Source organism: Bacillus rossius, chromosome 1 (assembly GCF_032445375.1).
Source record: "Bacillus rossius redtenbacheri isolate Brsri chromosome 1, Brsri_v3, whole genome shotgun sequence".
Classification (NCBI taxonomy): domain Eukaryota; kingdom Metazoa; phylum Arthropoda; class Insecta; order Phasmatodea; family Bacillidae; genus Bacillus; species Bacillus rossius.
In genome coordinates this window covers 114,565,708-114,583,200 of record NC_086330.1, presented here as the reverse complement: position 1 = coordinate 114,583,200, position 17,493 = coordinate 114,565,708, and the positions used below count along the sequence as shown (strand labels likewise).

Sequence of the window (17,493 nt, the reverse complement as noted above, 5' to 3'; positions counted from 1 at the left end):
ACATCTAATTGACACCGGGGTTATTAGATACAATGAGCGGTGATGAGAAGAGACTGCAGCATTGGCATTTTAAGTGGGTGGGGGAAATGCAAGCCACCGGCCTGCAGCAATGTACGCCACATTTCCCACTTGCGAAAAAACTTGGTTTCACTCCGTCGGGAATCGAACCCGGATTTTTCGCAAATGGTAAACGTGGTGGACATTGCCATGAGGTGGTTAATTCATTCTCGCGGTACTCCCATTACCCCTACCCCTCCAAATTCATTCTGTCAGTGCTAAACTTTCCATTCTCATCACATCACGCCTTAACCTCTCTAATAAGCCAGATTTTGACAAGATGTTAAAACCATGATTCATTCACCTTAGAGCCGTGCACAGGTGGCCTGCAGGGTGTGTGTGTGGCCCATAAATTGAAAAATACAAAAAATACTAATAAATGTTTGCAGAAAATAAATTACCTGCAATAACCAGTTGAGTATGTGAAAAATAAGTTTCATGATTTTAGAAATAAGACTCATTTTATGTTGGTTACAACTAAACAAAAACTATTTTAATGTTCATTATACTTGGAGACTTTAACAGTCCTGGTGTTGACTGGGCGAACAACTCAGCTGATAACATTGTTCATCCTCACGTTAAAACCAAGGCTCAGTATTTACTTAATTTTACAACTACCCTAAGGCTAATACCTTGCAATAATAACCAACCATCCAAGAATCTTCTAGATCTCTGCTTCTCTAATATTTTTCCATGTTCTGTAACTTTTGCGAACAATGTGTTGATCAAAGAAGACCTGTACCATCCTGCTTTAAACATTATTGTTTCAATGGACAATTTCTCACACAAGAATAATTCACATACTGAGTTTCATAATTACAAAAAAGGTAATTGTCTCGATCTCTACAATTCAATTAAAAACCACAATTGGACTGACATTTATAACTCTTCTGATGTAAATTATCTTGTTGAGCAATTACATAATTACACAAGTGAAAAAAATAACATCTACATGCCAATTTCAAGAAAAATGGCCATTAAATATCCGCTATGGTTTTCTAACGAGTTAATTTACGCTCTAAATGGAAAAAAAAAAATTAAAATTATACAGCAGATCCAAAAAATGTTTTAATACTCTCCATTTTCTCATTATAGAAAAAAAGTGAAAGTTCTAATCAAACATGATAAAATTCAATGCACTCAGATGATCAATAACAACACCAAACAAAACCCTAAAATATTTTTGGAGATATGTTAAAAATCATGAAAGATGGTTATTATGAACTCTCTTAACTCTCTTAACGAATCAGCTGTGTTAACACATGTTTTTGCTCAATTTTTTCTAGTGTTTATGTTTCTGCGAGTACTAAACCCCAGATGCCTGTCTCTGACCTATGCCTTGGGATTATCCCTATAACATTCATCTATGAAAGCCTTGTACTTTGGGGTATAAAGGCCATTAAAACTTCCAAATCAACTGGTCCAGATGGTATACCCAATTTTATTCACAAGGGTCGCTCTCAATTACTAGCACCAAACCACTATTACAACGTATATTTAACAGTAGTTTGAAATCGAAAGTGTATCCTAGCAACTGGGAAACTGTCAAGTTATTCCAATCTATACATCTGGAAGCAAACTTGATGTTGCTAATTATAAACAAATATCCTTACTTAATGGTTTTTCTAAGATATTTGAAAAAAATTATATTCTAAATTCTTAATTTTCATATTAGTAATAAACTATCTAATAATCAGCACAGTTTCAGATCTGGTTTGTCAACCTCTACTAACTTAATTACATTTCTCAATCCTACCTACAATAAAGTAACATATAGGGGGGACAGGCTGATGCTTGCTGTTTTGACCTAGCAAAAACTTTTGATACTGTAAACCATTCACTACTACTTATTAAATTATCAAGCTTCATTCTGTGCGATAATTATATTAATTGGTTTTCTAGCTATCTCAAACATAGAAATTATTTGTATCAATTTTTAATCATAATTCTTCATTATTTAATGACAGTTCTGGTGTTCCCAGGGAGGTATGTCACCCCTGATTTTTAATATTTTCATCAATTATATAATAATGGTCCTTAATCACTCAACAAGCTCACTATTTGCAGGTGTTCTAAAAATTTATAGAAAAATTACCACTCTAAATGACTGCTTGTTATCACAAAATGACATTAATTCCATTAATCAATGGTGCAAAGATAATCTGGTTAACCTTAATAATACAAAAATCAAGATAATAACCTTTTCCAGGAAATATCACCCTATTATATTTGATTACCCTTTAAAAAATAACTTAATCTCTAAAACATATTTCATCAAAGATCTTGGTAGTATTTACTTAGATTCTAAATTATTTTATCACAAACATGTACACCACGTGTATTCATCTTCACGTAAAATTCTTGCCTTAATTAAATACATTACTTTTTTTGCGAATAATTTGGATTCCATTCTCTCTCTTTACTTTGCTCTGATTAGATCAAAATAAGACTATGGCTCCATAGTCTGGAACAATATTTCATTGAATTATAGCAATCAACTTTCAATTCAAAATAACATTATTGATCAAGTCAACTAAAAAAATTTTACTTTAAATTCTTTGATCTCCCTCTTTGATCGAAAAAATTACCTAGATGCTTTATTTGTAAATAATTGCTACTGTTAAAAAATAAAATCTCAGTACATTATTGAAAATACAGGATTGAAAATCCCTCAGATCAATAGCCGTCTGAAATCTACCCTAGGCACAGTGCTAAAAAACAATGACCTTATTTACAGACTTGTCAATAACTATAACCAATTTGATATGAAATCCTTTTATTAGATATTTTCTTTGTTTCATTTTTAATATACACACACCCACACAAATGATCCCCTCCCACACACACACACATGCAACACACAAACCCCCCCCCCCCCCCCCCAAATACACACACACACCCCACACACACAACATAAGTGCACCACACACACCACCCCCCCCCCCCCTCCTCACACGCATGCAACACATTACCTCTCCCCCAAACACACACACCCCACACACACACATGCAACATACACACAAACACTCCACAGACACACAGTTCACTTATATCTATATTTTACCTTTTTATTATATTTATACTGTTATTTATTATTAACTTTATTTCTTTTCTAAATATTGTATAATAAAAACCTTTTCTGTTGTTATCTAAAAGCTTATCATCTGACATCGTCCAGGCCTGCGGCCCCTGTTAAGTCCGATAAGCCACCGCCCAAACACCACCCACCCGCCATTCAAACCTCCTGCCTACCCGTGCGTACGTGTGCGTGCGTGTGTGTTCGCCCGGCAAGAGCCAGTGCGCCGCACCCCTAATGCATAATTAAATGTATTTGTGTTATTTGTTTTTATGTTCCCCAAGTACAACGTGACGGCAGACCGGCCGGGAGGGTTTTATGTACTTTTAATTAAAATAAGGTATCAAAATATAATAGCATTTCCGGACATTCCCGAGGAAACCCGAAGCCAGACAATAATTAAATGTCATTCTTAATAATTGTAATTTGTAGTATTCTTTTGCATTATTCAGAAAATGTCATGTAATTTTTAAATCATTCTTGTCATGTTACTTTAGTTTCCCGTGGCACGAATTCATAAATATCTTACACAGCAATTGTTTCGGCGGGAGGACGCCATGTTAGTCGAGCCGAGCCATGAGCTCAGCCCAGTCTTCCGCCATCAACGACCGAGAGTAGACGCTTCAGCACTCCGGGGACCTCACCGCTTGTTTTCACCGCTAAGTAATTCTGTTTAACTTTAATCTTTTACAAATTGTTTTCTTTTCGTCCTTGGAGCTCCTCTTGGTCGGGGGACTGTTTAATTAATTGTCTTATGACCAGTAACGGTCTTTTCTTCTATGTATTACGTAATTTGAGATGTGACCACGTGAAGGGTCTTTACACCTAAACCGATTCGTGCCGCGGGTGTTTTATAGTTTCAATCATGTACGTGTGCGAGTTGAATTAGTCGAATAAATCAGGTGTGTAAATCTAACGTATTATTTTATTATTTAAAAATGTATGACCACGTGGAGTGTGACGGCGTGTGGGATGCCTGAGAGCCCACTGCGTAGATAATAGCGTGCCCAACGCTGAGAGCGGGCAGGAATTAGTGCTAGGTGTTTTCAGGGGGTAAAATCACGCCTCACATGGGCGACGTCACGCCCCGAGTTAGGAGTCTCACAGGGTCCACGTGCCTCACCACGTGGTGGCGCCCACTAACATATCACCTTAAAGCCGTCCGAACAACCCCTGGCCACAACACATCTCTATAATTGTTTTTAGTTTTTATTTTATATATGTATAACTGTTTTTCCAGGAACCGGTCGCTACTTCTGTGTGGCTACTTACCTCCCTTACGTAGGCCTTTTGCGGTGATGCCTACCTGCTGGGGTTCCCACCCCAGGCAGTTGCTTGGCTGCTCTTGGTACCGATGCAGGGTGGGTAATGACATACAATGTCCAATCATGTTTTATGTTATGTTATTTTATATTGTTATGTCTGTATAGTTATGTATGTCATGTCATGTCCTGTCATGTATACTGCTGTTGGTGGGCATGTTACAAATTAAATTAAATTATATCAATTTTACGTCTGCCGATGATGGTCGCTATACTTGTGCGCTCCCGCGTTGGCAGTTACTAACTTTTTTCTCTAACACAAATTAGTGATAGTTATAAGATTAACTCGTCAATAATCTAATGTCAGGAATTTCTGGGGTTTTCGATGCCCCAGTATAATGAATCTTTACCCTGTACCATCATTTATAATGAAGATATTACTAAAAACAAGAACTCTCCACTGAAGTGTTTATTAACCGGGAAATAATCTTCAACGGCCGCCTTTATACCTCCTACAATGGAATCGAGTAAGATAATTGAATTATTGGATCTCACTAAAATATTATGTAGTAAAGTTGACGAACTGATAAGTGAGAATCAAGTAATAAAAAATAAAAATGCTTCTAAATGATTCGAGAAACAAAATCTGTGACTTAAAAAATGAATTAGTTCAAGTAAAGCAACAGCTGAATCGTCAAAAGGAATTTCAAAAGTCTTATAGTCAAGTTGTAACGAAAGCGAGTGCCATCAGTAAACATGATCAGGCGTCAAGACATGTCACGTTTTCAGTCGGCTCACACGGCAACCGAACGGCTGACCTACTTACAACTCAGCGGGACTCTCGTGCTGACAATAACATCCTGCCCAACCGTAACAACAACCAGCAGGTCGACAACCAAGGTTTCACTTTAGTGAAAAACATTCGCAAGTCCAACTCAAACGTGAACCATGCTCCATTATCCTCTACAAGTGAAAAGAAAATATCACCTATGCAAGCTAGAATCAGGAATACTTCCTCTTTAAAAACTATCATTAAGCCTTCAGTCAAAAGAACTAAAGCGCTTTATGTAACTCGCTTTGACCCATCAGTTGAAGTTGATTACATTACACAAGAACTTAATCTTACTCAGGTTCAAGTAGTTAAACTCTGCTCCAAGTACAACACCTACACTTCCTTCCACGTCTTGGTATTGGAAGAAGATTTTAACAGAATTTATAACACCATTTCCTGGCCCAACGGATGTCTCATTAGTCCATTTTACGGAAAACTACATCAATCTCTACAAACCTGATATAAACCAATCCTGTTATCCACAAATCAACCAGTGAGAGTCAAGAATCAACTAGCAGTACTGCTTGCAGCCTGAAAGAAACGTCTTCCATGAAGGTGGCAGGAGGATCACTTTAGCCCATGTCTGTTATGACTGTGTCTGTGTCCTCTGATGTGAAATCTTCTATCAAAATGTCAGAGATTTACGAACAAAAGCTGTTGAATTTTTTGAAAATAGTATCTTAAGTACTGATCAAGATATAATATGTCTGACTGAAACATGGTTCACCAACAACAGCATCAACTCTCATTATTTTAACGATAATTATCTCATACTCAGGTCAGATAGAGACCCTACCCTAACATTGATGGAAAGAGGTGGCGGCATCTTGATTGCAGTAAATAAATATAAATTAAAAAATGTAATGCAATTGTTTAATTTCAATCACCCAGGTGTTCAAGCTGTTTGGATAAAAATAAAAACCCAGAAATCAAAGTCTTTAACCATTGGTAATATTTATATTCTCCCACAAACATCTCCTTCTCTATATGCATGTTATTTTGATGATATTGAAGTTAAACTGACAAATACGTTTGCTAATTTATTAATATTGGACGACTTCAATGTGCCTGGCGTTGATTGGTCACACTTTCATACACTAAAAATTCTTCATTCAAGTATCAACTATAAAGCACGGACTTTAATCAATTTCATTTCAGCATTGGGTTTATCTCAGTTTAATTTCACTCAACCTTCTAATCAGCTACTGGATCTCTGCTTCACCAATCTTGATCATTGTACTGTTAACAAAGCTCTGGATTCCCTCGTCAAAGAAGATCCACTACATCCTTCTATTGTGATTAACATTGAACTTAACATAGAACAATTATTTCAAAATGTTTCTTCATGTTTTAAAAACTATAAGAACGGTGATTATCTTGGTTTATACAATGCTCTAAAAGAACATGATTGGTCACCTATTTATAATACTTGTGATGTTAACTTTATGGTCGATCATTTGACATCTACAATGAATCATTTTATACATTTGTATATTCATACTATTGTGAAAACTACATCTAAATATCCCCATTGGTTCGTCTATCAACTGATCAAGTCATTAAAATTGAAAAAAAAAACACTATCATAAATTATACAAAAGAAATAAAAATCCCTACTATTATTTATTATATTCTCAATCACGTCGAGATTCAAAACTACTTTTATCAAAAGAGATAAAAAATTTTGGCTGCAAAATATTAATAACAAAATTAAACTGAATCCAAAAAAATTCTGGAATTAGTACGAATCATGAGAAAGGGTTACAATCAACAACTCTCTCTCAGAACCAATGATAGTTATAAATAACCCTGCTATCATTGCAAACTGTTTTGCTGTATACTTTTCAAGTGTCTATGTTACTCCACCCTCAAATATTAATTTACCCACTTCTTATTCTACTAAATGTTTCATTCCTATGACTAACATTTCAGAAAGTCTGGTTCTATGGAGTATTAAAACTCTAAAATCTACTTTTTCAACATGACAAGATGATATACCTAATTTTATTTAAAAAAGGTTGTTCTTTACTCTATACTCCTGTCCTTATGCACATTTTTAACGATGGTATCTACCCTTGTAAATGGAAGCTAGCTAAGGTTAGACCTATAAATAAAAAAGGTAATAAGTTAAACGTTTCTAATTACAGGCCAATTTCTCTGTTAAATGGTTTTGCTAAAGTTTTTGACAAAATAATATTTAAACATTTAAACTTTAACTTAAAAAATCAACTGACTGACGCTCAACATGGTTTTATAACTGGTAAAACCACTACTACCAATTAAGTTTAGTTTCTTTACCCTATTTATTCTCAAGTAATAACTCGTGATCAAGTTGATGCTTGTTATTTTGATTTAGAAAATCTTTTGACGCTGTAAATCACCAAATTCTTCAATATAAATGTGCTAAATTTGGCTCATGTAATAAATATATATCCTGGCTGACTAGTTATTTAAAAAACAGAAAATTTTTTGTATCAATACAAAAAGCACACTCTGATCTACATCTGGTTAGTTCTGGTTTACCACAGGGTGGTACACTTTCACTTCTACTTTTTAATATTTATGTATATTGATGACGTAACTGTTGGTGTAAATCATTTGATTGGCACTCTTTTTGCAGACAACCTAAAAATATAAAAGAAAATTCATCCATGATTGTTATCTACTCCAGTTGGACATGAATTCTGTTATTGAATGGTGCAATTTAAACTTAGTTCATCTTAACAAAGATAAAACCACCATAATAACTTTCACTAGAAAATTATTTCCCATAAAATATAAATATAAAATAGATAACTTACCTATATTTAAGTCCCCTTTTGTGAAAGATCTTGGCATCCTACTTGATTCTCAATTACATAGAGATTCCCTTGTATTTCACTCAAGAAAAACTCTTGGACTTATAAAATTCATTACCTCCTATACATCTGTTGTGTATGTAGGGTAATTGTGGACTGGTGACAAATGTGGTGTGTTGGCACCACTGTTTAGGAGGCGGAGTTGGTGTGCTTGTTGTGTGGAAGACAGTTGAGTCAGGATGCATGATGGCGTTCGTCATGTATCGTGTTGTGTTGTAAACTGGCAAATAAATACCTACAATAAGGAATAAAATGTGTAACAGTAAACTCAACATCTGGCGACGAGGATGGGATTGAAGTGCCCCAGTGCTTAATGCATGCGTCGGTTCGCCCTAGTATTTAATTAACGAGTCGTTATATCGGCATCTCCGCAATGGCTTCTTTGTTAGGCAACATAGAAGAATTTGATGTGGCAAATCCGCAAGGTTGGGATGCCTATGCAGAGCGTCTTGAGTTTTACATGCAAGCAAACGAGGTTATAGGCGAAGAGAAGAAACGTGCAGTGCTTCTTAGTGTGTGCGGTCCGAAAACGTATGCGGTAGTAAGATCGCTTAATTCTCCAGCTTCTGTGGCCTCCACATCATATGCGGATATTATGAAAATTTTGAAAAATCATTTCTCCCCTAGGCCGTCGGAGATTTACCAACGGTTCAAATTTCATCGTCGCGATCAAAAGGACGATGAAAGTGTAGCAGAGTACATTGCAGAATTGCGTAGGCTAGCAGAACACTGCAACTTCGGCGCTAATTTGGACCTAACTCTCAGAGATCGATTTGTGTGCGGGATGAAGGACGAGACAGTGCAACGTCGGCTATTAGCAGAAACGGCATTGACATTCGCACAGGCACAGGAGAAAGCCCTTGTTGCGGAGGCAGCAAACCAAAATACCAGAGACATCCGGGGGGCTGTGTCCAAGCCGGTGTACACTGACTACGTAGGGCAAGAAGCACCACAGGGTAATGGGGTGCAACAAGCAGCGGGGGTCGACAGGGTGAGCAAGGTTAAGCAACCTCCCAGATACAAACAAGGGGTAAGATGTACTGGATGTGGTGGACAACATTTACGAGCTGCTTGTCGGTTCAGGAACGTGGAATGCTATTTTTGCAAACGGCCTGGCCATCTGGAAAAGGTATGTAGACAGAAGGTACGTGAGATGAACTCTAAGGGTAATGTTCACACAGTGGAGGAAGTCCCGGAGGTGCAGTTGGGCACAGTGACAGGTAGTACTGAACCAGATATTTACAACTTATGGAAGATAACAGCAGCAGGATGTGAGGAATTGTGCACAACTGTATTAATAGATGGTCAGGCTGTTGAAATGGAATTAGACACAGGGGCTGCGGTGTCAATTATAGATGAATTGACTTTCCAGGCAATTTATGCAAACAGAAAACCTGCACTGTCTAGAACCACTTGTGTGCTGTATGACTATAGCAAAAATTCTATTGAGACATTAGGCTCGTGCAGGGTTCAGGTGACATATGGTGGGCGGAGGTGCATGCTTTCATTGATAGTTTCCAAGGGGCGTCATCGCTCTCTGTTGGGCCGAAACTGGATGCAACCGTGAGGGATTGAAGTGAAGGGGGTGTTAAAAGTAACGGGGGTGCTATCAGAGTTAGTCTCAGAATTTCCCAAGGTATTTAGTGAAGAATTGGGCGAATTTAAGGGACAACCTATAAGATTCCAACTAGACTCTAATGTGGCTCCGGTGAGGTTAAAACCTCGTGCAGTACCATACGCCCTGCTACCGAAAATTGAAAAAGAACTGGAAAGATTAGTAACACAAGGGGTATATACGCCGGTCACGTACTCAGACTGGGCCACACCCATTGTTCCAGTCTTGAAGCCAAATGGTGATGTGCGAATATGCGCTGATTATAAAAGCACATTGAATAAGGCATTGAAGGAGGATCTATATCCTGTTCCACCAATCAGCCAACTGCTTGCAAAACTATGTGGAGGCAAAGTATTTGCAAAAATTGATTTGGCACAAGCATTCCAACAGTTACGAGTGGATGAGAGTGCGGCAGCAGCGCAAACTATCATCACACATAAGGGGGCATTCAAAGTAAATCGTCTGCAATTTGGGGTGCGAGTAGCACCAGGGAAGTTTCAACGATTCATGGAAGACCTACTGGCGGGGCTAGAGAACGTCGTGCCGTACTTTGATGATGTACTAGTGAAGGGCACATCCATGGAAGAGTTGCTCATCAATGTGCGACAGGTACTACAGCGTTTCAGAGATGCTGGTATACATGTCAAGGCAGAGAAATGTGTGCTGGGGGCTTCAGAAGTTACATTTCTAGGCTATGTGGTGGATCAACATGGGTTACGGCCCACCCCCGACAAGGTGCAGTCCATTCACGATGCACCAACACCAGCAAACAGAGATGAATTACAGGCATATCTAGGTCTTCTTAATTTTTACCATGCATTTCTGTTGGATAAGGCTAGTGTAGCAGAACCTTTGCATCAGCTTTTGAAGAAAGACGCTCGCTGGGAATGGACCACGGTGCAGGATGCAGCTTTTGCGGCTACAAAGGCTCTGTTAACCTCAAACTCTTTACTAGCTCACTACGACCCACAAAAGCCACTTATATTAACGTGTGATGCATCTCAGTATGGAATTGGAGCTGTTCTTAGCCAACCGAATAATCAGGGGGAAGAAGTGCCAATTTGCTATTATTCACGAACCATGACGTCAACAGAGCGGAAGTATGCCCAAATTGACAAGGAGGCTTTAAGCATTATAGCGGGGGTCAAGAAGTTCCATAATTATGTTTATGGTCGGCAGTTTGAAATACGCACTGATCACAAACCATTATTAGGACTGTTCATGACCGATAAAGTCACACCAAACATAATCTCGCCCCGAATGCTTCGCTGGAGTGTAATACTAAGTGGGTACGATTTTGTGTTGGTGTACAAGCCAGGATCTAGTATTGCGAATGCGGATGGCCTCAGTCGGCTACCAAGAGCAACCCCAGAGATGGAGGTACCAGCACCCATGGAAGTGCTGCTTCTGGAAGTGTTAGACACTCCCCCCCTCAGGGCACATCACATTGCAGGTATGACTAGGAAAGATCCCATTCTATCTAGAGTTTGTTCGTGGGTGGGAACTCGTTGGCCAAGTGACAAGTTAGGGGAAGAATTCCAGCCATATGTGAGGCGGCAGCATGAGCTATCACTGCACCGTGGATGTTTGCTGTGGGGATCGAGGGTAGTCATCCCAAGTGAGGGCCGAAATCCCCTTCTGCGAACTTTACATGCTTGTCACCAGGGAGTAGTAAGAACAAAGGCATTGGCTCGCAGTTATGTGTGGTGGCCAGGACTGGACAAGGAAATCGAAGAAATGGTACAGCAATGCGAGGTTTGTCAGTCCACGCGCCATGCACCACCAAGGGCCCCAAACCACCCCTGGGAATGGACCAGGCAACCATGGTCACGCCTACATGTAGATTTTGCTGGCCCTGTTCAGGGGCAGGTGTTTCTGGTCGTCGTTGACTCGTATTCTAAATGGCTAGAGGTGCTTCCAGTGCCATCCACAGATGCTAGAAGCGTTATCACAGCAATGAGGTCTTTGATGGCTACCCATGGAATTCCAGACACAATTGTGAGTGACAATGGAACAGCATTCAGTTCGGCTGCATTCACTACCTTTGCAGATAACAATGGGATCAGGCTTATTAAAGTTGCCCCGTACCATCCATCATCCAACGGACAAGCAGAAAGGATGGTACAGTCGGCAAAAGAGATGTTGAAGCGGATGAGCGGCAGTGACCTTTCACAGCGTTTAGCTCGGATGCTGATAACACAACATGTAACACCTACAGCAGTTACAGGGACAAGTCCAGCGGAACTGCTGATGGGGCGTCGGCTAAGAACATGCTTGGATAAAGTGCACCCAGATCTGGCAGAGGACATGAAGCAAAGACAAGAAGACAGCATGACTACATCTCCACCAAGGAAGTTCAGGCCACAGGACCTGGTGTACGTCAGAAACATGGGGCGTGGGCAGAAATGGTTGCCTGCTAGAATCATTGAAGTAACCGGTCCATTATCATACAAGGTAATCACCAATGATGGGGTGTTGATGAGGCGGCACATTGACCAGTTACGGTCCAGACATGCCCACCCTCCGGAAGAAGCCATAGAAATGACCCCATATGCAGGCAGTGAAGTAAGGTCACCAATGGCAGTAGAGGAAGAAAAGGACCAGGCCGTACAAGGCCAGGGAGCGGAGGAGAGAGCAAGTCAGGACCTACCACCACCGTCTCCAGGTGAAGAAGCAGACTTCAAAGGGTTTTCGCCAAGAGTACCCATGGCTGCAGAACAACAAAGCACCTTCCAGTCTCCACTAGCTGCAAGGGAAACAAGCGAAGCTCGTACACCAAAACGGACCAGACCGGCCAGAGAATCTGTTAAGCCAGGCTGGATGAAGGGCTGTGTCATGTAAAAGGGGAGGGGTGTTGTGTATGTAGGGTAATTGTGGACTGGTGACAAATGTGGTGTGTTGGCACCACTGTTTAGGAGGCGGAGTTGGTGTGCTTGTTGTGTGGAAGACAGTTGAGTCAGGATGCATGATGGCGTTCGTCATGTATCGTGTTGTGTTGTAAACTGGCAAATAAATACCTACAATAAGGAATAAAATGTGTAACAGTAAACTCAACAACATCCAATCCAGATTCTATACTATCCCTCTACACAGCTCTGATTCAATCAAAACTTGAATATGGATCAATAATCTGGAATAGTATTACTAGTACTGATAGTGAAAAACTTAATTCAATACAAAACAAAGTATTTAAATATATAGTTAAAAAAAAAAAAAAACAATTTAATAGATCTTTCTGATAGAAGGAATATTCTAGATGCAATGATTGTTCATAACTGCTATATTTATAAACTGTTTTGTCCCCACAATTTTTGAAACTACTGGGATGAAAATTTCTTCTTTCACCAGTCATAAAACCCCTTTTTATGTACCTTATATAAGACACATGATATAGCTTATAGATTAATTATCAATTACAATAAATATGATGAATTCCTAAAGACAACAAATAATAGAATATTCATTAAAAAAGTTTTTACTTCTGCTCATCCTTAGATTCTCAAGTGTTAAATAAATAAAGTACGTAATTACATGATTAACTATAAAATAAAATCATGTAATAATAAAGATAATATATTTTTCATCCATGTCCTGTGAACTTAACTTTTTGACTTTAACTTTAACTTTTTTTTAATTTAACACATAACATGATACTTCTGTTGTATGTTTCATGTCATTATTATTTTATTTGTTTGTTTTTTTGTCATTTTTACGTTGCTGTGTGTCTATGTTGTAGTTTGTGTTTCTGTTTATGTTGTATTTGTTCTCTGTAGCTTGTATCATTTGTCACTTATTTTTGTTTTTATTGTGCACATTCCTTGCAATTTCCCATGGAGTGTTAATGGGCATCTGACAATATGTAAATAAATAAATAAATAAAAATAAATAATACCAAAATTTATTTTCTACGGACACGGCCCTCCAAACAACAGGAAAACACATAGTGGCCGTAATCCTAATTTATTTGAATGAGATTTATTGCATTCCCACACAAAATTGAAGTAATTTCTTGCTCCTTTTAAAGAGCAAAAACAAAAAGGGTGCATGGGCACCATATGCATTAGTTGTGAAACTTTCTCACATTAATAATCCCCTTGAACAATAAAACCAAATATTTAATAGTTAACCTGAATGATAAATTTAGACAATAAAGGTTCACTTTGTAGGTTCACAATAACATGGCAATGAAATACAGTAGAGCACCCCTCAACCGTAATTCTAACAAACGGAACTCCCGATATCCGGAACTAATTTTCCAAAAATATATTAAAACTTTAAAACATTACAAAACATCTCCAAAACATTTCAGCACTGGAACGAGGCGTTTTTGCTTTTGCCTGACTGTACATGTCTTGTAGGCACGCGCGCGCATGTCTGTCAGAGAGCTAATTATAGCCAGTCTTTCCCGCGCATTGCGTAAATACACCGCTGCTTTTCGCGTCGGACATGAAGATGTTTATGCTATAAGTAGTTTTATTGTTTCACTATGTCAAGTAAACGGAAAATTCCGGCCGGCCCGAGAGTATGTACACCGACTCCCACTACACACGCTGACACACGTGATAGCGAGTAACATTTACTTCCAACGTGTGATGCTTTCAATTTGTAGATAATAATTTAGTGTACAAATATGTATTATGTACATATTTATACGTTAATATATGGTTAAACAGTCTACATTTACCTGTATTTCTCTATATCTGTGTTTTTAAACAAGATGCTTGAAGTGTTATTCTTGTGTATGTGAAATGTAAACTGTGCGTGGAAGTGACTATACACTCTCCGGAAGAATGAATCACTAGCACGTCAACACAGAAGTAACACAACACTGCAGCTGTAGTCCTACTTCCTCCCCCGAACCCTCTTCACCCTCCTCTTTGCTCACGCACGCACCCACCCACAGAGATAAGAAACACGTGCCTGACAGCTTGCTAGAATGAAGGTCATTCAACCGGCCAGGAGGCCGGCCCTACCGCAACTCCCCTTACCCTGAATTTTCCCATAACCGGAATAGACCTCTCCCCAATGATTCCGGTTGAGGGGTGCTCTACTGTACTACAAGAGTCTTATAGTTAGCTGACTCCTACGTTTTTCGTTATCCCCCTTTACCCTCTCCAACATCGAGCACCCCACTCCTGAATGTTGCATTTAATAGTTAAGCCCTGGCGAGCTACCGGCTGTAAAGAGGTTTCACTTGGAAAAAGGCAGCGAGGCATCACCTGCATCCACCACGGCCTCCGCGAGGTCCTTGCGGTGGCGAGCGATGTTGCTGATGGTCCAACAAGAGGCCGTCTTCACGTTCGGCTCAAAGTCCTCGAGGCAAGCGACCACGCCCTGCAGCGCGCCCATCTGCACCGCGGCCCCCGCCGTCTCCGGGGTGTAGCTGCTCACCGCACGCACCAGGCTCAGCACCGCCGTCTTGTGGTACTTCTGGGAAGCCGTTCACACCATGGACACCTTCAGATAGCAGGGTGCCAATCACACACATTTCACGGAAAAATATGGATGCGTGACTACCACGTGTGTTAGATGTGAAACTTCACACTTCATTAATGCAGTAACAATACGAGGGGGTACCCCAAAACATCTGGAATCATAATGTTGCACATCACGCACTTGCAGCACCAGTATTCACCGCTAGGGAGCTGTTATAGGACCTCTCCTGAGTCAGTCTGCCAAGTGGCATCACCCAAAATCGACGAGTGTGGTTTATCTGGCAGTTCTGTGTGTGTGTCTTTAGTGCTGATTCTCACGAACAACATGCAGCGTTTTGTTTTTTTACTCTGCAAGAACACGGCGGAAACTTCACAGCTACACGTTGTTCGTGAGACTCAGCCATTTTTACATGTCACAAGTGCACAAGTGCACTTAAGACACACACACTCAGAACTACCAGAGAAACCACACTCATAATTTTGGGTGACAGCCACTGGTACAGTGTATATTGAAAAAAAAAAAATTTTGTGAGATATTTTGGTTTGCAGAATCCATAGAAACTGAAAAGTAAAAGAAATAAATTTTTTGCAGTAATGTGTTATCTTATTTGATTTTAAGTAGTATATGAATAAAGTATTGATTTCCTGTTGGTGCGACAAGCCAACTGCCCCACTGTTCCGTCAGCTGCTGCTTGACTGCCACCGCCACAGTACTGAAGTATGATACTGACTGCACACGAGGCCACCGTTGGCTTGCCATTTCCCTGACAGTACTGTCAAAACCAGCTGGTGTGAACACTACCATATTTATCTGTTTACGGAGGCTACTCCTCAAACATGCACTTATATTAAAATTATTGAATAGTAAATATGTAGTCTATCTCATGAAAGAGTGTACAAATTCAGGCGAAGCATTAAAACTGCCATTCCACACTGATCATTCTGTTAAAGCTAGCCAATATTATTTATTATTTAAAAAAAAATATTGTTACCAACGTGAGCAAGGCAGCGACACGTGCAGGTGCACAGCTGGCTGACATCATGTGGCCGCCGCAACATGAGACGTGCTGAGCGCGACTGTAGATTACAAGGGTCGTCGCTTTCCCCCCTCCTTCCCTCCGCTCCCCGTGCAGTGCCGATAACCTGACACTTGACACCTGACAGCTGGGGAGTTCCGCGAGCCACCTGGCAGCTGCCGACGCGTGTCTAGAGATTTCTCGCGTCGGGTCGGCGCGGAATGATGCGACTGGCCCCAGCCGCGCTCGTGAATTCTAGAAGGGCGCCTGGGCCGATATATAAGCCCGGAACACCGGCCTCCGAGAGTTCAGTTCAGCTGGGAGTTTTCCCGCGGGCGAGTTTCCGGGGCGATAGTGTCGTGCGTGCGGCAGAAAGGCAAAGTCCTTGGACGAAGGTTCCAGGGCGGGGAGTGAATTCAGTGGAGTTGGGAGTTTTCCCGCAGCGGAGTTTCTGGGCGATAGAGCGGCAAAGTCCCTGGACAAAGGTTCCAGGGCAGAGAGTTCAGTTCCGGGCGATAGTGTCGCGGGCGCGGCGGAGTTCGGAGTGAAGTTCCGAGCAAAGCTTCGAGTGGATCTTCGGCAAAGGGTAGTGCGACGGCAGCAGCGGAGTGCAGCGTCGGAGTACTGCGACGGAGGTTCACAGGGGTGCTGCTGCGAGAGCTTCGCCAGAGGTGCGGCCTAGCGAGGTGTGCAGTGTGTAAGAACCGAGTGACTGGGGAAGCAACATTTTTAAGTGTAATTAATTATTAGGCATTTTAGAAGACTATTTGCTAGTGATGTAAATATTGGAAATCAATAAAACTGTGTGTGATAAAAATCTTCAAAGGGCTATCCTTTACGAACCCAGCCGTTTTCCCACGACGATTTATTCGTAACAATATATTAAGCTGTCAAAGTAAAAAGTTGAAAAAGTTAAGCCTCAGAAAAAGGTATTAGTTCAAAGAAAGTACTATAATTTATCTAGAACATATTTGAATATGCTCAAAATTAAGTATGAAACAAACTCGGACATTCAAAGAGAGACATTTTATCTCAAAAACGTGTCGATTGCCGTCTGCCATAACTCATTTGTTTTAATAGTTCCTTTGGCAAACAAGCAATTCAATACTGGGCTCAGAAACTTCCAACTGCACAACTTGCACATACGGTCTATATCCAAGCGCAGTCTATAGCTCACACTCATCAACCTTCAAGCCCTTGTGTGGGTCATGATGGTTTGGCAGGCAAGGCCACCATATCGCATTACTGCACGGCCAACATGTTTAGTTCACTTAGAATTTATCCTTACTGTTGGTTTTCCTGTTTTCTAGAGGGTTACATTTCACATTTGGCACACACCAGT

At 40.3% G+C, this 17,493-nt stretch overlaps 1 protein-coding gene across 1 annotated transcript in view; it reads right to left on the bottom strand.

Annotated features, from left to right (window-relative positions):
- Window positions 1-17,493, bottom strand: part of LOC134542718 (sperm-associated antigen 6-like) — a 49,282-nt gene that overhangs the window by 29,329 nt on the left and 2,460 nt on the right. The window contains exon 3 of the mRNA XM_063387195.1: window positions 14,920-15,130. Coding sequence (XP_063243265.1) covers window positions 14,920-15,130 — 211 coding nt within the window. The remainder of the gene's footprint in view (window positions 1-14,919; window positions 15,131-17,493) is intronic.